The 26,534-nt window shown below is 35.7% G+C and overlaps 1 protein-coding gene across 1 annotated transcript in view; it reads left to right on the forward strand.

Moving 5' to 3' along the window:
- The first annotated feature begins 2,118 nt into the window (after positions 1-2,118).
- LOC129257900 (uncharacterized) overlaps positions 2,119-26,534 on the forward strand; it is a 32,130-nt gene continuing 7,714 nt past the window's right edge. The window contains exons 1-7 of the mRNA XM_064096272.1: positions 2,119-2,170; positions 5,328-5,553; positions 13,604-13,690; positions 15,067-15,129; positions 16,458-16,536; positions 17,472-17,557; positions 21,587-21,640. Coding sequence (XP_063952342.1) covers positions 5,479-5,553; positions 13,604-13,690; positions 15,067-15,129; positions 16,458-16,536; positions 17,472-17,557; positions 21,587-21,640 — 444 coding nt within the window. The 5' untranslated portion in view covers positions 2,119-2,170; positions 5,328-5,478. The remainder of the gene's footprint in view (positions 2,171-5,327; positions 5,554-13,603; positions 13,691-15,066; positions 15,130-16,457; positions 16,537-17,471; positions 17,558-21,586; positions 21,641-26,534) is intronic.

The raw sequence follows: 26,534 nt of genomic DNA on the forward strand, positions 1-26,534 counted from the left end.
ATATTATACACAGTATAATTAACATGAGAAAAATGTACATACATAATATGATAGAACATATAATACTTGAAGTCAGATATAAACAAAACTATAATTAACTACGAACATCATTAGAAAGAAGGGAATATGTATGCACAGAACATAATAATTGAAATTGACATCGGAGATATTTAATATTGGAGAATTAAGCTGCAATTGGACTCAAAGGTTATGGAGTTTATGTTTTGAGGTTTAGATTGAAGACTATTCCATAATAAGATGGCTTGATAATGAAATGAGTGTTTGAATAATTCAATACGACATTTTGGGAAGTGAAACTTATTTTGAGAGGAATTTTTTGTGCAGTATGAATGGATTTCTTTCCTAAAAGTAAATACCTTGGACAAACATATGGGCTGTAATACATCTCATACATTTGAAAATTTAAAAAAAAATCTAAAAATGCGAACTCTATCTTCAAATCTTTTCCAGTCTAAGAGGGCAAATAAATTTTCCAAAGGGGTCAAGAAATGGGCATTTAAAATTTTCTTGCGGCTCGTCTGACTCATTTGCATGTCACTGAGTTGTGCATAATCACTGTTTTGTGAAAAATAAGCGAAACTTTAAAATGCCATAACTTTCTGATTTTACATCCGATTTAGATTAAATTTTCAACGTTATGCTAGTTTGATACTTTTCTATTTATTCAAATCAACATTTTTTTGGGGTGGACTTGACCTTTAATAACAAGTTCACGAAAGTTTGTGGGTACGTGGATCACACACACAATCCCAGCCACAGGATAGACACAAATCTTTTTTCAAAAGTACAACAAATGGAGAAAGGAGAGAACAACATTCAACAACCCACAATATTTTTTAACTTTACAGCTAGGGAGTTGTTAAATACTCCTAATTTTATGAATTGAAAATAAAACAGCTAGTTGATTGAAATAATTAGAGAACAATCAAGAGTCGGTTTGTTTACACATGTTAAGCCTAAATGTTTACGAAATTAAGTAAATTTTTAAAATTTGACTGTGCTGCAATTTTTTGTTTTATGTTTGAATTGGGTGAAAATGTTAGTATTATGGTCGACTTTTAGTCGGAGTGAACATGGGCCCCGTTGCATAAAAATTACCATCATGGTTTGCCATCCAATGTGGTAACTTTCATGGAATCATTGATTTTGATTGGCTATTGATCATCGTTACCATGGTAATTACCATTGGCTGGCAAATATACCATTATAGTAATTTTCATGCATAGGGGCCCGGCCGCCCTTTAAAATATCTGTTTACACATTTCGGGAGAGGAATTAAGGGATGCATGTTAGCTCTTTGTGCTGTGATCAAGGGCGACGCCAGAATGTTTTGGTAGGGGAGGTGAGGGTAGGGGCAAGACGATCTAAAGGTAACGTAATGTTTTTATTAAAGGGGTAGTTCACACTGACCAAAAGTTAATTGTTAAACTATATAGCAGAAAATATATGAAAAAATATTGGCGAAGGTTTGATGAAAATCCATCAAAGACGATCAGCTAGTATAATTTTATTTAGTCCCCCTACCATTTGGAAAGGGCCGGGGGACACATTATGATAGGTCCCCCTACGATTTGTGGTCTTTTATGATGATAAAAGCTGGCTGGTCTCCCCCCTTTTGAGAGCCATAATAAAAATCTGTAGAAAAAAACCAAATTTTTCCCAAGTGTGTCCCCCTTTTGAAAATGATAACTTTTTTTTGCTTGTCAAATTTTCCGGGGTAACATGTGCCCCACCCCCTTCGGAAAATTCTGGATCCGCCCCTGGTCCCCCTACCTTTGGGGAGAGATTTAATTCCGCCCATGGTCATGCAAATATGCCCCCCTTTGAAAAATTCTGCATCCGCTCCTGGTCCCCCTGGCCTACCCCCTTTGGAGAGAGATTTAATTCCGCCCATGGTCATGCATAGGAGGGGGGGGGGGGTGAGTGTCTTCTACGCTACGCGCGATTGCTTATCTTGCACATAATGCATATAGGCAAGTGTCAAACATTTTGAATGAAATCAATCTCAAAACAACCAGAATATAAATATAAAAAAGAACCAAACCTCGCATTGTTTACAATTTAAAGGAAAATGAATATTCATAAGCACAAAGTTCATGACCTCAAAAGTTCTCTCGATTGACCTCTCCTCGGTGCTGATGATTGAATTGTGAGTATCGCCGCTATATTGTATTTGACAATTTTCCTTTGTTTTTTATTTTTTGCCTATGAAATACATGTTAATTGATGATTTTTCGATATGGGAGGTATATAGATCATAAACAGTATATTTTGTGTAGATTTGAAAGCGCTTTCATCATTATAACTGACTTTGTTTTTCGTCCTCTTAAACTAAAGTTGTATTGTAATCTTCTTCGGACTCGCAAGTTGAGGCTCTGCATGTAGACAGTGTGTAGGGAAGGTACGGGGGGTAGCCACACGATATAGCATGCCATAGGCATAGCGCAGTGGTAGGACCTCTGCCTCAGCTCTGGCCAAAAAGTCAACGCTCAGACCATTTTGATAGCGGTGTTTTTTTATATACTATTAGGGTCTAATATTGTTAAATTGACCAAATATTAGGCCAGAGACCAAGTCCTGTCATGTCAAGTAAAAAAGAATTAATGTTAAAAACTGTGCAGCCATTCAATTTTTTCAGGCATGTCGGGAGTTCACTTTGCGGCAGCGAGCCCAACTTGGCATACCGTACCGTACTTGGGGTTCAATGAGAGTTGTTGTTTGTTGGAAATTAATGGCGACCAGTCATATTTGACTATTACCGCCAACTCGTTAGGCCAACTATTATTTTCTTTTTTTTCTTCGACGTGTCCTTTAAAATCGTTCCTCTCCTTCTTTCTTTGTTTTTTTCTGATTATTATTATTATTATTATAAAGACTATCGTATCTTACAGGTTACCGCATGATCCCGTCCCTTCTTACGACACCGTCCAGACATCGTCCTGTCTCTCCGGTGTAGATAGATTTTCAGTTTAATTTTAGGCGTTTCCATGAAATGCCTGAAATCCCTCTATGTATTTTCATCTATGTAAAATGCTGTTTGTAAAGTTTACTTTTTGCCAGATCATTAATGTTAGAGTACATCTTCTTTTACTAGGATGGGGGGTCGGGCACTCATCCTATGAACAAGGTTATAATGGGGTCGGGTGTCCAAACACTTTATATTTTTTAACCCTTTTTTTTTTAGTTGTAATCATCTTCATTTTTGTTCTCTAAAATATATTTTAACATTTTGTACTAAAGATTGATGAAACTTAACTTGTAAATTTTTCCAAATGACTTTCTAAAATTGATCGTCCGGACACACAACCTGTCTGGACACACAACAACATGGTATACTACTTAATAGGCCTAGAATTTTATCTTCATAACAAAGTATGTGTAGACAACAGGCGCTGAGCAGACTTACTGTACCATGTCATATACTCTTGGCTAATCGGGAGTTAGTGACATCGACTCTGTAATGTGCATACCACTGTGTTGTGGTTACAACAATTTCTGAAAAATAAAACTTTAAAATGTCCAACTTTCTTATTTCTACATCCCTTTGCAGTGTAACGTTCAGCATTATGCTTGCTTGATTTTTCTCTTATCATTCCAAGTTCACTTTTGTCATTTAGGTGGACTTGCACTTTGTATACCATTTAGGCCCTAAACATGAACAAATATGAAAACATGTCTAGGGTCAGTAATATGTCTAGTGCAGAAATCACATCTTATATTAACAAAATTAATGCATGACCAAACTTTACAGTGAACAATTGACAAATTTTAGGTGAAAAGAAAGAAAAAGAAAATGATTGGTGAAAGTGGATGGCAAGCTAAACTTTTAGATGTCATTTCTAATATTTTCTCCCATTTTTAAGCATCATATATGGTTGAGGCCAGAAACTGAATGAATATAATTGAACTTATTGTTTTTGGGGAAGCCATGACCTCTCTTTATGATGCATCCGGGTGAAAGCTGAGAGGAGGCTTTGGGAGCTGGAAAGGCCATCTAACTAAAGAACAGGCTTAGAATAGGAAATTTGAATGTTAGAATGTTGTATATCAAGCAGGGAATTTGGCATAACTAACAAGAGCAATGGAAAAGCAAAGAATAGAATCATGGTAATTAAACAAATTGGATGTGACAGTTATATTACTTATAGTTATAGCTTGGATGCGATAAACAAAACATTTTTTATCCATATCAATACGACAATGATTCCAGTGTATGCTCCAACTGAAGGCACAGGTGATTGAGCAGATAAAGGATGAATGCCATTAGAAGTCCCAGGTGATAGTATAGTGAGTGATTGTATTACTGACTGGCCTTGTATTACCGAACACAAGCACCATTCACGTCAGAAAATAATTTCATACGCCCAAAACTTGCAACATCCTTTCAAAGGGATATTGCAATAAGGGATATTGTGGGGGCGTCGTGGTCTAGTTGTTATGAATCTCATCTTTCAATGAGAGGGGCGTGGGTTTGAATCTCAGCCATGGCGTGTTTTCCTTCAGCAAGAAATTTATCCACATTGTGCTGCACTCGACTCGGGTGAGGTAAATGGGTACCCGGCAGGATTAATTCCTTGAATGCACCAAGCGCCTTTAGCAGCTGGAGCTACAGCCGGGGTAATTGCGCCATTGAATAGGAAACTAGATAAATCAGCGCCTCATAAATGCTATATATTATTATTATTATTGAATAGAAAAATGAAAAAAAAAATTATCAAACACGTTTTCAAAGTCTTTATATTCTCACATACTTATAATTTGTAGGTATTTGTGTACGTATAGTGAAAGTTTGGTGAATTTTATGAGAATAATGTGTTTGATATGATTGAATTTATGAAAATACGATCCACTACCATACAAGAAATAAACATGACTTTCTCATAGTCACAAGTGAAAGGAATGTGAAAGTAGGCAGCAGTAATGATAACTTTAGAAGTGATTGGAAAGCTTTAATTGGGAGCTGAAATGGAAATAGATTAATACTGAACCAAATACTGGTAGATCACATTCTTGTTAATTTGAGATTTCGAGATGAGCTGATGTTGGGAGCAACCATTAATTTGTGAAAACTACAGTGAAAATAAAGCTTGAGAGATTACCAAAAGCTTATGATAACAGAATTTGGTTTTACACAGAAAAGTGAGAAGCAAGAAATTTTAGAACAAGATTGGTATCTAAGAGATTTGATATATGATTTATTTATTTTACTTATTAGACAATGAAAAATCTGAACATGCTACAAGAGCTTTTGGAAAATCATTATATTCAAGCATTGCTCACCAAATGTTTTGTCTTTTACTCCCTAGGATTTTCACTGAAACCCAAACTGGATGAATGCAGCAGCTACCTTGTATACATCCGACCGTGGTTTTACCCTACACATCTTGTGAAGGGTCAGGGGGCGGAGCGATTTGGTGATAGGACGTGAAAGAGGGCGGGGACACTGCTTTCTCAGAGATGCAAGAGGAGGGTAGACCACACTATCTCAAGCATCATCTTGGGAGTGTTAGGGGTGTGGCTTTCTGTCCTAAGGTTAGTACATATTTCTAAATCATTTTGTTAGAGGTTAAAGGATGTGAAAAGAGGGAGGGAACATTGCATTCTTAGAGATGCAAGAGGAGGTGAGACCGTACTATCTCAAGCATCGTCTTGGGAGTGTCAGGGGTGTGGCTTTGTATTCTAAGATTAGTACCTACTTCTAAATCATCTGGTGAGAGGTTAAAGGATGTAAAACAGCCTCTTTCCCTATAAATGGGATAGTTTTCTTACATAGTCTGGAAAATACCCCAAGTGAAATGTAAATATCACCTGTCATTTCCTAGGACCTATTCAAAATGTGATTTGGAGTGAACAAAAGTTTAAAATTTTGCTCTGGGCTTCGTAACACAAAGGTTTGTAATGGATTGCAAATATGAAAGAACTGCACTAATTGGTCCCTGGTCAGTATTTTAAACTAAATGCGCGTGTAAAATTGATATTGATTGGTCAGTTCATTTAGCGATTAATTGCTAATCTTTGTGTTTGAGATGCAAACGAATGGTAGACCACACTAGACAACCTTTTTAGTGTCAAGGGTGCAGGTTTTTGACTAAGGTTTAGCCTTTCTTTGGTTACATGCGTATGTCTTACATACATTTCTAAAGATAAGATCTACCTGTGAAATAGTATATTGAGTATTTCATCAATGCTATTCACTCACTTGTAGTCATGATTTGGGATCAGAATATTTTTTTTGTGCTATTACCAGCAGTTTCGTTAACACAGTTATCCTTTCTGATGGTATTTTATTCCAGTAATCGTATGATTGTCTCCCATTTGTTTGTACCTGTAACACAATAAATATATTTGATACTTCTAACATGGAGCTTGTTTGGCACTTATCTCTTTAGCTTTAAATTTGTTACACTTATAGCGATATACATTGTATGTTTGGTTTCAAAGGATGAATATTGAATGAGATGATACTCATATGCAGAGTGAAGAAAAAAGGAATGTGGGGATATATGACATCATTGGCCCACTTTTATGGTGTACAGAATGTACATGAATGTTTTCACAAAATGTTGCTTAATTTTGAAATTCAAAAGCTTCCTTTATACTTGTCAGATATTGATGAATTTTTTGACATTTTGCTTGATAATTTTTACTGGTACTCTATTATTCTCAGCCCAAAGTACCCCCTTTAACTTGAATATGCTTGCTTGTATTTTGATAATTATTATGATTTATAAATATGTGTTGATATAATTGTATGATATTACTTTTTGATGTTCAAATTCAAAATAAAACTTGAATTATTCCACTCAATGTGAATACATGTAACGTGTTCATTTAGTAACACATGTAAAAGATGGGAATAGAAATTTGTATACTGTATTGTACAATGATTGCAGTTTTGAAATAAATATTCTTTGTGGAACTTATCTTTGGCATGAATACCACACACGTGATATTCAGTTGGCCTACACTCTGACAATGGTTTTCAAAGTCCATAATTTTGCCTTAAAGCTGCCCTCAAAAGCTGACCTTGCAGGGATAATAGATAATCCCATTGTCCAAGTATATTTAGAGAGGCAGCCTCTTGAAGGTAACTTGAAGGTAATTTGCATCGGGGTAGTTTTATATAAAATGAGAACGGCAGTTTGATTGGCAAATTGTATTGTGTTGGTATGTCTGTTGGCAGAGCTGTAAATGTTGTTGCCCTTTTAAAACCTGGTTCCTCTACGAATTGTCTTGAGGATTCATGTATATGGCAGATACAATTATGTTTTGAGACAAATGATTCCACATAAACTCTTTCCTTTTATTGATCATTTGTATTGAATTATGCCAGTTATTATTTGGTTTCATTTTTTGTGAAAAGACCAATTTCTTCTGTTAATATACACCCATCTTACATGTACGGGACGTATTATGGTATTACGCTCCGTGTCCGTCTGTCTATCCGTCTGTCCGTTAACTTTTCTTTGTAAACGTGATAACTAGTTTAACTTAAGCTAGGCTCATATAATTTTGTGTGTATGATACTAGCATGGATCCCAGGAAGCCTATAGATTTTGAGGTAAAAAGTTCAAAGGTCAAGGTCACAGTGACATGCTTTCATCTTACCCTTCTGAAGTCCTTGTAAACGTGATAACTTCAGTTTAACTTAAGCTAGGCTCATATAATTCGTAAATTATACAAATAGTATGAAGTATAATTAGAATTCTATTAGTAATAATGAAGTATAAGTCGAGGAGGATAGCATTTCCCAGGTGTTAGGCAGTGAAATTCACACAATGGGATTCAAAGCAATCAAAATTCCACACAGGACCAGTTCTCTATAAAAGGCCCTAACCAATGAATAGGAACCATCTTTTCAAAGACGGCTAAGATCATACAAAACACAAAGATCTTGTAAACAACTAAAAACAAGATTGCTTTCCAATCCACTTAATTAATTTTTCAAGATGTACACACCAAATAATCATTTGGTTTACAAAAAAATGGTTGTATGTGTTTGAATGGGGCGCCGTGGTCTAGTGGTTACGACTCTCGTCTTTCAATCAGACGGACATGGGTTCAAATTCCAGGCATGATGTATTTTCCTTCTGCAATGAATATACCCATCATATGCTGCACTCAACCCAGGTGAGGAGAATGGGTACCGACAGGATCAACTCCTTGATTGCACTGAGCTCGTGCTTAAGTCAGGGATAATAATACTAACAATGTGCATCGGAATAGATTATTTCTAGATAGATAGCGCTTTATTCCCCAAAAATAAGTTCTGCATCTCAAAATTGACTTCTGCATAATCGGGAGGGAATAAAATTGTTTTGATGCAGTCATGCAGGGTGGGATCCTCCTCGACTTATACTTCATTATTACTAATAGAATTCTAATTATACTTCATACTATTTGTATAATTTACGAATTCTATTACGTAACATTCGTATAAGTCTTCAGAGGATAGCATGTTCAAAGCCACATATCAGAAGTCAATTTCAAACAATTTGAAAGTTATCTCCCATAATGATCTCATAAAGATCATATTATCTCAACGTGGTCATACGATGTTGCCACTTGCCAAACTAGAAATATTTATAACACTTCAGAATGAATTGACATTATGAAAATGTAATTAAGGAACACTGAATCAGCCAATGATTATATTTATATAATTATTAATAAACTGTTTCTCAATGAAGGCGAGGAAATTAATCAGTGAAATATTCCTCATCGATTCATCTTGCAAATTATCTCCAATCAAGTAGATATCATACTTCTATATAATCCATTGATATAAATGTGAAATATTTTCAAATAATTTTATATCATTTTAAGGTTTTCTATATCAGCAGTAGAGGTGAAAATGGCCTCACTGGAAGAGTCATATATAATAATCGACGTTTAAGATAAGAATAACTAATGTTGGAAGATTCATCGTACTATAGGATGAAAATAATATCTTGCTTCAGATATCAAAAGTCAAAATATTTCTGTATGATCAAATCAAAAGTTTAGTGGTGAAGGACGTAGTTAATTATTGATGAAACGCGGAACAATTACTGAGGCATCATGGTCAGATGGTATAAAATGTAAAAACTAATTCAGTTTTTGATCTGAGACAAGTTTACTAAATGTTTTTAGGGGGTTCCAATGGGTGAATACTAGACAGTACTCTTTGTCATGTTTGCGCACCTTTAACCTGAGAAGAGTAGTTTAGAAAAAGCAATCAACAAAGAAGAATTCATAATTGAAGAGAACAAAGTAGTGATGTTCAAATAATTTTCTCATCGTACAAAATAACTTTCATGACAACTCTTGAAAGTGAAATTTGGATGGTTCATTCAGCGTTTGAGCACGCTGGACGTAATTGATGTCAGCAGAGAAGAGCAGAATTATTGACGTCAAAATAAGAAGATATAATTTATGATTGCCCCAAAAAGATTAACATTTAACAATTTGGTACAATGAAATTGAATCAAACTTCCTTGTAATTTGGTGTGCCAAGTAAAAGGATATTCTCCCGAATTTGAAGTCCATAAAAGGCTGTAATGAACTTAGATGTAAGAATACTTCAAAAGAAAAGCTTCCTGAAAGATTTATAGACTTGATAACCATGGTTTAGATTAAATGAAATTTCATGTTTTCAAATTTTGTTCGACTAATAAATTTTATCATTACAATTGATAAAGAGTTATATTGCTGTCAAATACTGTAATTGAGACAGGGAGTTGAACAAGGATTTGTAGGCAGTAAATAGCCTTAATTCAATAATACTTGATTATCAACATAGTGGTGGTCGAGGGTGTAGTTTACAGCACAGCTTGCAATGTTGGAGTTTATTCTTCTAATCAAACATACATATCAATTTGAATAGTTAATGATATTGGTATTCATTTGTTTGTGAAAAAAAAACGTGTTTTTTTAATTAAAAATATTGTTCTAGGGCATAGGTGCCGTGCAAAAAATTGATTCCTCAACATTTATGTTGGTAGTTAGTAGGTCAGATACCTTACAAAACATGATCGCGACACATATTAACATGCTAACAATATTAGCAGTGATTGAGATCAATCATAGGTTGTGGACTATCCGGTTGGAGTATATACATGATTGACTGGCAAAATAAGTAATGAATCTTAATGTTGATAATTGTCAGAAATTAATTTGAGATACAAGTCCAAAATGATGACACTTCGATCTCCAATTTTTTATACATGACATAAAATAGTCGTCTGATTGAATAATAAAATGTAAATAGTAAAAGAACCAACCAGGTTAGGTCCTAGATGTGCCAAGTCAGATATGTTTAACTTTCCCCTGTAAAACAGACCTCGAGATCTCGCTTCCAGAAACCCCAGTTTTATTGTTTTTCTTTTTTTTCTTCAAACTATTTATCACCACAAGTTCATTTATTTTGTGTGTATTTCCCTCGTGATCGAGGAGTTAGTAATGAAAAAACTCAATTTCAGCGATACAAATGTACAAATCAAAGCAGCATCCTCTAGGGATCATAATGGCTTATAAAATATTTTATATCAGATGACTGATTGTTAACATTCATGAAAAGTTCTCTTTGGAATCCATGTATTATATAAAGTTACTTTATATAGTTAAGTCTTCTTGGTAGCATATTGTATAATTTTGCATGGCACAACGTTGATGGTTCATGGTTGATAGTCTTGTGCAAGATGAGTACAGGGTGGAAGAAATTTCAACTTTGATTAAACAATGGATCTCTATCCAGTGTTTTTACCAATACCAAAATTGTCGGAATGTATGTCTGCATACATTCTAAACTTTTGAAAGGTTTAAAGGTTACTTAATCCAACTTGTACACTTCGGGAATTCGGAAATCAACGGCTTGCGTTGGAAAGGATAATCAGGTGCTTTGTCAAGTTAGAAATCCGATCTGTTTAAATTATCCTTGTTCAATCATTTTAATTAAAATCTTCATTGTTCAATGAATAGATAACAAGAATACATCTACATGTATATAGGTCCATGGTCTGACAAATCTTCAATGTAGGTTGTCAAGGACAACATGAATAAATGGGAAGGTCTATCAGCAAAATAATGTTCAGGCTTGGGCATGTAGCCCATTTACAAAGTCTGGTGAAAATGTACTAGCTACCTCTTTTAATATAAGAATATTCTAATGAGCTATTCATATAAGCGCCTCGCACGGATGAACTACTAGTTGGAACAATTTTGCGTGTATTATCTATTGTTGTCTGGTAAACCTCAGACAATGAGATTTGCATCTTGGCAATTAAAATTTTCATTTCAACATGAAGTTCCTTCCAGATCCATAATCATTTAACATGTATTAATGAAGCATTTTTTATCATGCTTTTTTTCCTATGAGGAATGTAAAGCTTCATATTAGAAGCAACAAATGGATGATAGTTGAATTTCGTGACAAAACTTGGCTGTTCCCAGCTTAAAAACAATTCAAATGACTATGAATTTGCCACTAACCAATCGGGTTATGCGAATATGTAAAATGGTACAGTAGTAAGTCTAAGCATTGTCCACGCGAGTTGAGAGATATCTAGCGATAATATCGCTTTGTGAAGCTCTTGGTACAACTGTTTAATTTGTTTATAAATTTAACACAAGAGCATATCAATCATCGTTTTATAAGCAGTGAAGAAGATTCCCTGCGTTGTGCAAAATGCCTTTTGTGTACAATGTACTCTAGGTTTAAAGAGAGGCCTGCGCCAGTCCATGTTATAGCAATGTCAGTTTATACTCCAAATCGATGCTTTTTAAACATGTTTAAACGAAAATGGTTCTTGTAAAAAATTCCTATGAGGGATAATTCAAAATGTAGGCGTAACAAGTTTTATACATAGATACACATGTTCATAATGTCCGGGAATGTCACCCATTATTATGATGTGGCGAAAGATTCATGCCAATTTATGGCAAAGGAATTGTAGCATCTATAGAGTAAGAAACTCTCCATCTTTGGGATGGTGAAACAAAATCTACTGTCAGAGCAGTATTAACTAATACAAGTAAATCCAGTACACAGTTGGCCATGACCATCAGTATTATCGGTGCTCCGGTGTCGTATTGAATTCTTCTGTACACAATCTGATTGGAATATAGGCGTGTATATAGCAATTACTCGACAACAATTTTAAGAAGGGTTAAATTAAATCCATTGGTCCAGCACATTTGCTGTTATTGGTTGGTATACTAACCACACATTAGAACGAGTATTGTAGAAAATTTGGCAATGCCAAGTAAGAAAAAGTTGGAAGCAATTTTATTATTCTGACGAATTGAAGTCAAAGTAAGGCTGTAATAAGGGTAAGGATCGCAATCCAAATCAGTGACATGGTTCGATGTCATATCAGCATACGGCTTAATTCGATAAACCAAAGAGTTTACAGAGTAAATCATTATAATGATGTGAAGGTGTGCTGAATCACGGAAATTTCTAGAAGAAAAGATAGGGCAGCGCCCTAATGAAGAAACAGTGTAGGGCAGCGCCCTGATGTAGAAAGGTATGGCTCACATACCAAAAATATGGGTGGAGGAGCCCTCCTGCCCAAGTCAGCATGACTCGCATGCCTTAAAAAATCAGAGACTGCCATGATAGCTGCCGCTTTAACTCAACTCCAGGCAGCTTTCCATGCCTGCTCCCCAACGGAGAGCAGGGCTGAAGGAGACCGTAGGCTTACGTCTCCTCAATACTCACCATGAAGATAAAGATGTGTAGTCACTGCCGTCACACTTGAAAAAGATGGTTCCTATTCATTGGTTAGGGCCTTTTATAGAGAACTGGTCCTGTGTGGAATTTTGATTGCTTTGAATCCCATTGTGTGAATTTCACTGCCTAACACCTGGGAAATGCTATCCTCTGAAGACTTATACGAATGTTACGTAATAGAATTTGGTGTGTATGATACTACAGCAGCATGGATCCCAGGAAGCCTATAGATTTTGAGGTCAAAAGTTCAAAGGTCAAGGTCACAGTGGCATGCTTTCATCTTACCCTTCTGAAGTCCTTGTAAACGCGATAACTTCAGTTTAACTTAAGCTAGGCTCATATAACTTGGTGTGTTTGATACTAGCATGGTTCCCAGTCAAGCCTATTGATTTTCAAGTTGAAAGGTCAAAGATCAAGATCACAGTGACGTGTTATTATCTTACCCTTCTGAAGTCCTTGTAAACGCGATAACTTCAATTTATCTTAACCTAGGCTCATACAATTTGGTGTGTATGATACTAGCATAGATCCCAGGAATTCTATTGATATTGAGGTTAGAAGGTTTTAGGTGAAGGCGCCACCTTCCACTTTTCTTGCTTGACCAATAACTCAATTTTCCGCATTACAGGCGGGTGTATTATGTGCTCGCCCTAGTGACACTCTTGCTATGTTTATTATTGTTATTATTTATATTATTATTATTATATTATTATTATTATCATTGGTATTATTATTATTATTATTAATATTATTATCATTACCATGATTAGTTATCATTATTGTATTGATGATGATTGCTGTTGTGGGAAACAAGAAATGACAATCAATTGTAAATATTAATAATTGTATTTTATTTTGATGTGACTGTAGGATAGGTATCTCTTCTGTTCTGGAGCATTTGATGGCAGAGTGAACCTGTATACAGCACAGAAATGTGCCTTGCTTCAAAGCTACTCTGTGAGTAATGAATATGATAGATAGATAGATAGATAGATGGTATTTATCAAAATTCTCCACATATTGCAGTTAATAAACTGAATTGCATGTGAATTACAAAGTTAACTTCTACTTTCTTTTGGATGGAGTAATACCACCAAGAAGTTTTTGTGGATGTCAAACATTTCATTAGTAGATAAAGTTATTTTATATGCATTTTATAGAAATATAGGACTTCAGTTGATTTCACAGGGAATAATTTTCCTGGTAGGCCTATCGCACTGCAATTTCCTCCACATTACCTCCAGACTTTTTTTGTAGGATAATTTTTAATACACGGGACTGTACAGAACGTGGTTGAGGACTTTTTCTCTTATGACAATCAAACTTACTGATAAAAATTATCCTGATTTTATTATATCATACGTTAAATACTTTATATTTTCCAATAAATGCAAAAAAATGGCAGATTATCATTTAAGTTCAGTTAAGATTTTTTTGTTAGAAATGAAAAATTTGATAGCACATACATGTATTGTATATATTTTTTCTGTTTTCTTATATATTTGAATGATATTTTTCTGTATTGTATGTTATGTATACTAGAAATATGATATATTGTTGTGATGGGTATCAAAAGGTATTAGGAAATAAAAATGATTTTATGAAGAAAAAGTACCACATGATTAACTGTCAGATTTTCAAAAGAAAGTAAATTTCTCTGTTCTTGAATAGTATATGTTCTGAGTACATTTTAACTTTTTACTCTGAAATTCTTTGTGAAGATATCATAATATTAGAAGATTCAAAGTTACAATATTTCAATATTGTCATCATATCATACTGCGCTATCGATGGGTCAAATCTCAAATTGATATTCATAAAATTTAAATCACATCTATACATGTAGAGTTTCAGTATTCAAAAACTTGTTACTGAAAATTTTCTTTTGCTAAGAATAGATTTTCATGTAATATATGTCATTGATTTGGAATTTCAAATTCATACATGTATGGTGTTAAACAGTTTTTTAACAAATATTTTCATGTTTTGGAAAGTCTAATGGGGCGTTGCAAGAAACTTGCGATCAATTGCAAGTCTATTTTCATTCCCGAAATCAAGAACATGCCTTGCAATTAATTGCAAAGCTGCAATTGATTGTTAATCTGCTCCATGAAACAAGGAGTGTAATCTGATTTGCCAAAGTTAATAGTGATCAATCAACTGTAAAATTGCAACAGAATATTTGCAATTGATTGCGAATATTTTCTTGCAACACCCCCTTAAGACTGCTTTGTTGTTTATGAAATCTATTTAGCGAAAATTGGCAATTAAAGTTTTTCCCCCTTTTTGGGTTAATTACCTGATTTCACTTTTCTCTTTGTTCTGCTCCCAAGGTGACAACATTTAGTCTTGCCAGAAATATCAATGCTGTGAGGTTCACATGTGATGGAAGAAAGGTACCTGTTTAAAGGTCAAGTCTACCCCTGGAAAATGCTGACTTGAATAACTAAAGAAAAATCAAACTAGCATGTGCAGAAAATTTCATCAAAATTAGATGTAAAGTAAGAAAGTTATGACATTTTAAAGTTTCGCGTAATTTTTCACAAAACAGTGATATGCACAACTAAGTGAGTCAGACGATGATGTCCATCACTCACTATTTCTTTTGTTTTTTATCGGTTGAATTATACAATATTTCATTTTTTATAGATTTGACAATAAGGACCAACTTGACTGAACCGTGTAGTATTAAGCAATGCTAATTCCACATGTTCAGGGAGGAATTAATCGTTATATCACTTGGCAATGACAAGAAAATTAGAATATTTCATATAATAAAATACAAAATAAATAGTGAGTGGATGACATCATAGTCTCCTCATTTGCATACCGACCAGGATGTGCTTTAACTTATGTGAAATTAAGCGAAACTTTAAAATGTCTTAACTTTCTTATTTTTACATCCGATTTTGATGAAATTTTCAGTGTTATGCTTGTTGGATTTTTCTCTTTTTATTCAAATCAACTTTTTGTTTGGGAGGACTTGTCCTTTAAATTTCATCTTTTGTTTTACTTTCCAATTCCGACTTTGGAATATTTAACAGTGCTATTGACTTTTACAGATTTCCGTTATATTTTGAAAATAAGTCTCATCTTCTTTTTTCATTTTCATTACATTGTCTCAAAATGCACAATAATACAATGGCAATACACATGATGCACGTTTTATTTTATTGTATTAGTGTGGATTATTCAATTCTGGCTTTTAAGGCAATCAATTTTGTGGTTTGACTCAGTAGTGTTAATTGCAGTTATTGAAGAATGTGTCACATGCTTGTAAATGGCACAAATGAATAAAGTCTTCTTCCATTTTATTCATTTACTCCACTTGATGTCTAGGATTCATGAAAAGGAAATTAGTGTTGCAAATTTATAAGAAGACAATGAGTTTACAAATTAAACAATCTAGCAATTTTTTCCCTCAGATTTTCATTTTTATATGCCTATTTATGTACTTGTAAATGTATGGATGTAAACATATGTTCGTATTATACTCATTTAGTTTCATGTTTTAAAATGAAGTTTACTGTACATGAAATGAAAAATGCTTCTTCTCGAGTTACTAAACTTGTCCTGTTCTAATATCAAGGAACACAATAAATGATTCCAAGTTTGTTTTGAAAAAGAAAGGTGATTAGAATTTCATACGCAATATATGTTATATGATATTTTGGAATGCAAGTCATTTGTATATTTGCATAATATTTTCTTTTTGTTTGTTCAGATTTTAGCCACCACGACCGCAGGACGGCTGGCAGTGGTGGATGTAGAAACAGGAGCTCAGCTTTTGACATACGATAGCTGTAAGTTGTTAGTGGCTGCGAAGTAATCATTTTCTCCCACGGTCTTTATGATTGTCAATGTTCTGTTGTAGTTGACCACAGGAAATGATACTCTTCTTTGTTACTGGCTGTAAATCAGATTCTCTTTTTTTTTAATTGTTATAGTTCTTTGAAACTCAACCCCTCTAAAAAAAGCCCCCTCAATTTAATGATGGTTACCAGATATAATACAATAATCAAACTAGGGTCTAATTTCATTATGGACATGCTGTACTGTATATATCATATATTTGGATTTGCCTAGTGGTATAAAATTACATGTACTCAACATTCATATGATCAAGTTTCTTTATGGGTCACTGTTAGGCCATGCATGAGGTAAATTAAAAATTTCCCCTTTTATTATACTCTGAAAAATTCCCAATAATTGTATAATAGTAATATATCTTTATTTATCAAAGCCTGAATCAAATGGAATACAGTTTATTTTGGTTGTACTACTTTGACCTTCCAGTTATTGTCTCGTAGTCAGTCTTGCATGTAAAGATTTATATGAAAATGGTACCGAAAATGTAGGGAGAAAAAATTTGCCAGGACATCAATTAATCAATGATTACATGTTCATTCTTCATACAAGAAAACTATTTATTTATTTATTTATTCATTCATTCATTCATTTTTATTTATCTATTTTATTTTTTTGTATTTATTTATTCATTCATTTTTATTTATCTATTTTATTTTTTTTATTTATTTATTTATAATTTTTTTAGAACGCTATATCTGATTGATTTTACCTGAATACTTGATTTGGATTCTGCATAAATTAAGTACATAAAACCAAAATGTAAATTGATACTAGTTCCCCTATTTTTATTGTAAATTTCTGTTTTTGATTAATTTCTCTTTCTAATATAATAATAATAATAAAATAATTATATTGTTTCTTTTTCCAGGTGCTTTTAATGGCAGAGATAGAACTGGGTTAGCAGTGGATCCCAAGTGCCCTCACACTGTAGTTTGTACCTGTGTCAACGGAAAGGTGTGTACCGTTCAAATAATTACTGCGTTTCATAATTCATTAGCGCAATCCTTCGTGTGAATACTGGGAGATTGGTCGACCACGGCGTACTCATCATGTTTCACTTTCAAAGTGATTAAAGACTCCATTTATATGCTTTTCACACTGCACATATTTCCCGAGGTTAAGCTTAGCCCACTTTGTTTTCACACTACGTTTTAGCAAAGTGGGCTAGCATGGTAAAAAGTATGTTACTATCTGGCCCTGCAAAAAGCAGGGTTAGCCGGCTTATTGTGGTGCTAAGAGATGCAGTGTGAAACGAAACCGGGCTAAGGAAAAGTGGGGCTAAGCTTTAGCCAATCACAGAAGTCGAAATTGCATTTTAATCACGCTCTGTATGGCAAAATCATCAATATTCATGAGCTGTGCGATAGTCCGGCGTTAAGGCGTTAACCCCGGCTAAGCAAATAGCATGGGATTAAGAAAGACAGTGTGAAACAAAAAAAGATAGTTTTGATTTGATTTGATTTATTTATTTCCGTTTCACAATTGTACATAATATGATAAACATAACATAACAAGGTCGAAAATACTACAAGACGAAATATAATATATATAACATAATCATAGATTTAAGGAACACAATTCAGTAAATAAAGATATCTCAAATGACATTTGTATTTAAAAGTAAAACGGAGGGACTTGCCGAAAAAAAGCAAAGCTTGTACAAGAGACAAGCCCCTATCTTAGTTACATTACAAAATTACAACAAATAAATATTGGGTCTTAATAATAATTTTGTTTAAAAATAAATACAAACAATCTTTGTGCACTTGACAAAAACGTAACTGATGGATCGTGTGAGAAAAAATTACGTTTTACAATATTATAAGAGAGGGGGGAGGTGAGGGGGGAAGACAGGAGGGACAGAGGAGTGCAGTACACTAAGTAGAAAGAAAGAAGAAGGCGGGCAGCAGGAGCAGGTACTTTGGCTAATTGCAATTTTAAGAAGAAAATAATTAAACGAATAATATACGTGACTATGTATATAATATGAGCGCATATAATACGCATATACACAAAAGTCGAGTATAATTAAATTAGTTATTCAGCTTGACCTGTTTGCGACGAGTATTGCAGAATTAACATTTTTTTCAGTTTGCGTGTAAAAATACTTACATTGGGGGATTCTTTGAAATCTTGAGGCAGAGAGTTCCAGTAGGCAGGCCCAGAGAAGACAAATGAATTCTTTGCAAATAAAGTTCTTGTTAAAGGGAGATGATAATATTGTCGTTGCCTTGTTGGGTAGCAGTGTATGGATGTATTTTTACGGAACATATTAGAGAAAATGGCGGGAAGGTCGTCCTTGCTTAATTTGAACATAAATTGACTAAGTTCGAAAAGATATATGTCACTTACTTTAAGAATGTTATTTTCAAAAAATAAGATATCAGTATGTGATCTAAAGTGTGTTTGAAAAATTATTCTTAGAGCTTTTTTCTGGAGAAGTAATATTCTATTTAGTTGTGTTTGTATTGCACATCCCCAGGCAATAATTCCATAATTAATATATGGTAGAATAAGGGTGTAATATAATGTTAACAAAGTGCGGGAAGGGAGAAAATGTTTGAGTTTATTAATAATTCCAATGTTTCTAGAAATTGTTTTACATACAGCGCGTCCCAAAAAAAATGTCCCTCTGATATGCGGTTAAATTACTTCAAAAAATAAAAATTATTCTCAATGAAATGTATGGATCTAGGAAGCTCATATCTTGTTCTAACTTCTATAAAAATTTCATTGATCTCGCTTCAGTGGTTTTGAATACACAGTCTATTATTCAGCAGTGGTGCTTTTCAGCCCATTCCAAGTTTGCATGTATGCAGCACTGCTGTGTGTTCTGCACTTTCTAGCATATCAACCCCCTTTGAAAGTTCTGACCAAGGAAATCCCTGATCTGACCAGGGAAATCTTCATGTTCTAACCAGGCTCGTCAAATCACAACGTTTAGCATGTTCAGAAGGGCAAAAACAATATTTGACAGTTCATTTCATGTTTGATAACTGGAGATGCACAATGATTAGGACAACAGGTCATGTCTGTTTCATGCCTAATTCATGCCTAATACTGCATTTTTGTTTTCATTATTTTTTTTAGTTAATAAGCTACTGTTGATAAGTTAATCCAATGTAACTTAAAAAAGTCAAATATTTCTCTGGTAAAGTTCCTTTTCGCCAAGGGTGATTAACTTGTGGATTATCCTTTATTTTTCAGCTTATTTTACTCATCCATCATTCACTTTTTCTTTCCAAGATGTTGCACTGACCCCCCTTATCAATCATCAAACAATCTTAATTTTTGTGTTTCTTATCCTTCTTAACATGCCAAAGTTTATGATTTGATGAGCCTGGATATGATAAGGGAAATGTCCCTGCTCAGATCCGTGATGTAAAAATTTGAGTTGATATGCCATACACAATGCAGAAATGCATCAATGCTGCAAACTTGGAATGGGCTAAAATGCACCACTGTTACGTAACAGAGTGTGTATTCCAAACCGCTGAAGCGTGACCAATGAAATTTTCATAGAAGTTAGATCAGGAGATGAGCTTTCCACTCATGAACATTTATTTGAGAATACTACCACATTTTAGAATTAATTCAGCCCTATGTCAGAGGGACATTTTTTTTGGGACGCGCTGTATACTATCGATATGAGGCTTCCAGGATAATTTGTCGTCAATAAGGACACCCAAGAATCTGGTAGTGGAAACATTAAGAACGAAATTATCAAAGAAAATACTGTCAGGTAGAGTATTGATTTTATTACTGAAAAGCATGTAGTTTGTCTTCTGGTGATTAAGCGAAAGTTTGTTGGCCTTGATCCAATCTGTAACATTTGTTAGTTCAAAATTTACGATTCTAACGAGTTGGTTAATATCATCATGGGAAAAGAAAATATTGGAGTCGTCACCAAAAAGTATAAATGAAAGTAAATTTGATGTATTTTTAATATCATTGATGTAAGTAATAAAAAGAAGTGGGCCTAGTAGGCTACCCTGTGGGACACCGCAAGTAATTGGAAGAGTAGTCGAATTGCTATTATTTACTGATACAAATTGGGTCCTATCAGTGAGGTAACTCCTGAACCACTCCAAGGCCTTCCCTCTAACTCCATAATGACACAGTTTATGGGGTTAAAGATAGTCCTGGGTTAAGGATAGTATGGGGTTTAGGAAATGCAGTGTGAAAAGCATATTAGACTCTCCACAGTTTTACTGGGATCCCTCTGCAGTTCCATTAATTAATCTTTATTCTTGTGCTTGAAATTCACCATTAATTAAATTATTTTTGTCCAAATCTCACTCCTGGCCAGTGCTATTTTCTTTGTCTCTTATGACCTAGCCTCATGATAATGAACATTGAGGGCACATGCATTATGATGATTTTAGCAGGTGTTTCTGCATTCATTGATCATTCAAAACATAAAATTACAGTCGGATAGTATTAGAAAAAACATACAAAATGGTTGAACAAATTACAAATTGTGACAATTACACATCACCAATAGATTATAATTCATATAAATATGAACAAGTACAAATAATTAAAAATGTAAGGCCAGCTACCATAAGCAAAATGCTTACCATTCTGTCTAATTTCCAGTTAGAATGTACACATTTCTTTATAATAATTTGATTTAATTTAGTCTTCTAATTATTTTGCACTTTTTAATTAGTAGACAGTAAGTGGACGTTAGACCATCGGGGCATAAGACTGAATAGCAAAAGAGTGGTGTATCATTACAGGTAGTTGATTTTGCAGAATATTTAGCTGCTACTGTCAAGTATTATTGTTTCATATTTCTGTTGTCTGATACAAATATGGATTATTGGTAATGAATTACACCTGTGAAAGCCTTGTTTCACAATCTGATACAGGATAGAGCAATGATGATTTTATATTAAATTGTCAAAATGTTGTATATATATATCATATATAACAGGATTCTTAATCTTTCAATTAGTTTTTTTCTTTTTTCATATACAGGGGTTGGCAGTATTTGACCTCAGGATGTCAATTCCACTATTATATGTCTATGATGTGAGTATTGTCAATCAGAACTGCAACATTGTTCAGTGATTTTAGTAATTTAATTTTCACTCATTAATAGTTACGAATATTTAAAAGTCATAAAAAACACATGTTATCAAGCAATAAAAACAAGAAGTTCTATTTTTCAGCCACAACAGCAACATCAAGAATAGTATATAAATAAAAATGTAGTGAGGAAAACAATTTTTGTAAGAATTGAATTGAATTTATTAGAACGTCACTGACATTTGCCAATATTTTGTTCAAGACAAGAAGTACAAAATAATACAAAACAAATAAACAATTCAAGGAATATAAGCAGATAAACAAAAGCAAATGGTATTTCGTCAAAAAAGAAAAACAACTTGTGTCTACTTATAAGTGTATGTACAATAAAAGGATATTGATATCAGAGACAAGTATTAAGTGGAGGCTATGATGTACTTTTGATTAAAAGAATTCACAAAAGGAGAGTTATTTTATCAGCCTTTGAAATATTTTTTACTCTTAGAATCAACTTTCTCCATACAACTGTGATTAAATTTTTGACAAACATCACTTTACGTACCTTTGTGTCGTGGGTGGGGGTTGGACCTTGCTAAGGGACCGGACAGTTCAATAAAGAAACCGGGACACCAGATCTAGGGCAGTTTCATTTAATCGGCGTCATAGGAAACATAAAGAAAACCCCAAGGTCAGAAAAAGGTCAATCAACTGCTTCAAACTACAGGCTGCCACTACCAGTACAACAGACTGCAACCCACAGACTGCAACCCCTGGACTGCAAACTCCACAGCCACTGCAAGCCCCACAGTAGCTCACTACCAGCCACTGCCACCCACTGCTACAGGTAGACCCACTGCCTATTGGACCAGCTGAAGTCCCAATTCTCCCAGCGAAGAAATCTCCAACACACGTTTAAAACTTCTCGTGCTCTGCCTACAAACACGTCCGTGCACGTAGATCTTCAAATGCCTTCTCCTAATCAAACCACACCCAAAGGGCTATCACACGTGAAACGGTACGAGTACGACCTAATTAAAGATGCATATATCAATGCGCTTCAAAAAAAAGTAAATTCGGCCTAGTACGATTACGTAACCTAGCGTAAATATTCGAAACACCTGGTTCAGATACGCAGATCTCACCGCACAAATTAAATCCTTATAAATTTCGCCTTCACAAAATTCCATTTCCCGACATCTTCCCCGCTTGTTACGTTGTCGTCCCCGACAAACTACATCTATAATGATTAACCCCAAAAATATACTTGAATCGATACACAAATCCATTGATTTTATCAATTTCAAAACAATTATAGCAGAATATCTATGAAATTTGATTTCACACCTTTTATAATATATTTCAGAAACTGAACACTATATCCATTCTCTGTCAATATATAATATGACCCACAAAGAATTTCATATTTCATATCTCAAAATAATTCAATCTTATACTCCTATCCTATATATACATATATATGTCACAAACCGGTCTCTATCAATATATGACAAAAAAAACAAATGTCACATTTCCAAAATATCAATCGTATACTACTGGAAAAGGAACCATGAGTAGCTGCACCAGCATCTTTGTAATGAAAAGATATTTGAATATACTGACAAACCACTTTTTCTCTAGAACAGGAAACAAAGTAATGCCAAATTCGAAAATTCAATACTTTTCCCACTGTTGCTATTAACCTCCTTTTCTTTTAGAAAAATGAACCCCAAAACATTAATCATGTATTAAATCAAGTGCAAAGTATCTCCTTCCCCGCTTGTGTCATAAATAATCTGTACATTTACATTAACAAGTGGGAAGGCCTGTGATGGAGGACGTGGGTAATCGAAAAGGATTTCGATTTACACCCTTATTACTTCGCGCCGAACGTCGGACCGGGGCTCTTACTTCGGGTTCCGGATTCCTCAGACCCTGTCTACTCGATAGATAGAGCCAACCTGGGATATCGCCCTCATCATCACTGTCATCATTGCCGTCGTCATTTCGGTTCTCGATGTCGACATTATCAACGTTATCATCAACGTGACGACTAAGTTCACTCTCTGCTTCAACATTATCCTGAGGGTAAGGGAAAATCTGGTCTATCCCTCTATCTTCCTGACGAGGATCTTCAACTAGGCGACGTCGATTTACCCACTTAGCTTCTCCTCCAGTAACCGGGCGGATCTGGTAGACATCCTCTTCTTTGTTCTTTGCAACAACGATGTAGGGTCTTTCATAGAACTTGTCTACAAGTTTATGTCTGCCTGTGAATGCATCACGATGGAGTAGCACCCTGTCGCCTATTCCCATGGCAGCAACAGATCCTCTCTCTTTCCTCTGTTGTCTCTTTTCCTCCTTCATGGCATCCTCTCTCTGCCTATCAGATACTTTCCGACAAGCCTGTTCTACTAATCTCTGCTGCTCTTGGCCATAATCATTCAAGTCTATGGGTGACTTATTCAGAAGGTGATCGATGGGAAGAGTGGGAGAAATCGGGGTAATTTCTCTCTGCTCCTCGAAGAGTTCTACTTGCATACGCTATAGGGTGAAGTCTTCCATCCTTATCCTTCTGTGATAGGCATGCACCCAGTCCTTTCCCACAAGCATCTACTTCCAGGGTGAAGTCTTCATCGAAACGGGGATAGGACAATACTGGGGCCTTCGTCAATAACTCCTTCAAAGCCTTGAAGGAAGTCTCTTGATCATCGCCCCACTCAAATGATGACTTCTTGGTTTGCTTCTTCTTAGCAGAAACCTTGTGTAGTGGTCCAGCCACATAAGCAAACTCCGGAATAAACCTCCTGTAATATGAAGCCAGCCCTAAGAAAGAGCTAACATCATGTCCGTTCTTGGGAGTAGGCCACTCCCTGATCCTCTTTATCTTGTCTTCATCGACAGCGATCCCGTCACTTGTCACCACGTGACCCAGATACGTGACTTCCTACCTGAGAAATGAACACTTCTTCCCTTTAACTCTCAAACCATTATTGTGAAGTCTGGTTAGCACTCTATCCAACCGAGCCAGATGCTCTTCAAGCGTCGAAGAAAATATCAGGATATCATCCAGGTACAAAATCACTTCAGTCAGATTCATATCCCCAAGAATGAATTCCATGGTTCTCTGAAAGGTTCCTGGACTATTACACAGCCCCTGTGGCATCCGTAGGAATTCATACAAGCCCCAAGGTACCCTGAATGCAGTCTTCTCGATAGACTGCAGGTCCATCACTACTTGGAAGTAGCCATGCGCAAGATCAAGGGTAGTGAAGTACTTTGCCCCAGTCAAAGCTTCCAAGGTCTCCTCGATTCTTGGCAATGGGAAGGAGTCTTTAACTGTCCTCGCATTCACCTGTCTGTAGTCGATACAAAGTCGATTAGACCCATCCTTTTTCTTCACAACGACAATAGGGCTTGCGTATGGGCTCTTCGATTGCCGGATAATCCCCTTATCCAACATCTCATGTAGCATCTCTTTAATCTCACACGCCTGGTCTGGATGGAGTCTCCGATAAGGCAGTCTAATTGGCGGGCCATCACTCAGATTTATCTCATGTGGGACAATACTACACTCCCCCAAGTCAAAGGGTCCTGCTGAAAATACATCAGTGTGCTTTGTCAAGAGTTCAGAGACTTTCTGCTTCTCATCAGCTGATAGTCCATCTAATTGCACACCTAGGGGAAGGCAGGGATCACCACTGCGTGGGCCAACTCCATCTCCATCATCCTTACATGGCTCATGCTCGGTGACAACGTTGCACAGAGAAACAAGTATGCTATCTGCTTGTACCACACTCAAGAGGGGGTGCCTTTCAACTAGGCGCTCCTTGTCCCTAATCTGGTCTAGGATATTACATCCTACAAGTATCGAGGTACGATTACTGTTCTCTCTGTCTTGAGTGATCAGGAAGCTACCAAGTACCATCCGTCCCTCCACCTCAACTGGCACTTCAATATAGCCTTCCGTAACTGCGACTCCTCCGACGCCTACCACATTCAGGGAGAATGGCAATTGTCTCGGGCTTCCCAACTTGTCTTTGAGGTGGCTATGATAAACCGAAGAAGGAATTACCGACGTCTCAGCACCACTATCCAAAACGCAGTCAAGCTCTTCTCCACATATCAGAATCTTCGTCCTTGGGCATGAAGAAATCAACCTGGCGTATAGACCCTCATCACTGCACGAAGTAGCACCCATGCTTGACTCTTGGATTGTACCCATGTTAACCCCTGGATGCTGGCTGTTGTTACGCTCTGACATGACAGCTCGTCGGCCCTCTGGGCAGTCCTTCTTCATGTGTCCAGTCCCCTTGCAGCCGTAACACAAGGTAGGTTCTTGGCACTCTGATCTAGTGTGACCCTTCTTCCCACAATTATAGCAGGTCGTGTCCCTTTTTGCTTTACTGCTACGACCAGTCCTCTGGTTGTTGTCCTTAGTCATGTGACTCACAACTTCAACTAGGCTCGAGACCTGGTGAGCCAACTTTGAAATATCACTTTTCAATAATTCCATCTCTGAAGGGCTAGGAATCTCCCTCTTTTCTGCCACTGCCTCTTTCACCAGCACAGCCTTACTGGCAAACGTTTCTTGTCCTTCGAAAAACTCTAGAACCTCCTCTCTCATTTCTAGAAATGTACTTCCTCTTGAGGCGAGTTTAATTCGTCGTACCTCTCTCTTCATCCAAGGCTCCCTAATGCCGTTCAAGAAGTTCTCTTTGAGCGAACCATCTTTAAGGAGTTCCAGTGCCTTCTTCTCCTCAGAACTGGCCGCTTGCTCCATTCTTGAGTGTAATCGCATTAAGACTCTACTGTATTCGGCGAGTGACTCTCCTTCTTGCTGTACCCTTGAGTGAAGAGCGGCACTCTGCGATTGCACGGACTCCGCCGGACTGAAGAG

Source organism: Lytechinus pictus, chromosome 3 (assembly GCF_037042905.1).
Source record: "Lytechinus pictus isolate F3 Inbred chromosome 3, Lp3.0, whole genome shotgun sequence".
NCBI lineage: Eukaryota > Metazoa > Echinodermata > Echinoidea > Temnopleuroida > Toxopneustidae > Lytechinus > Lytechinus pictus.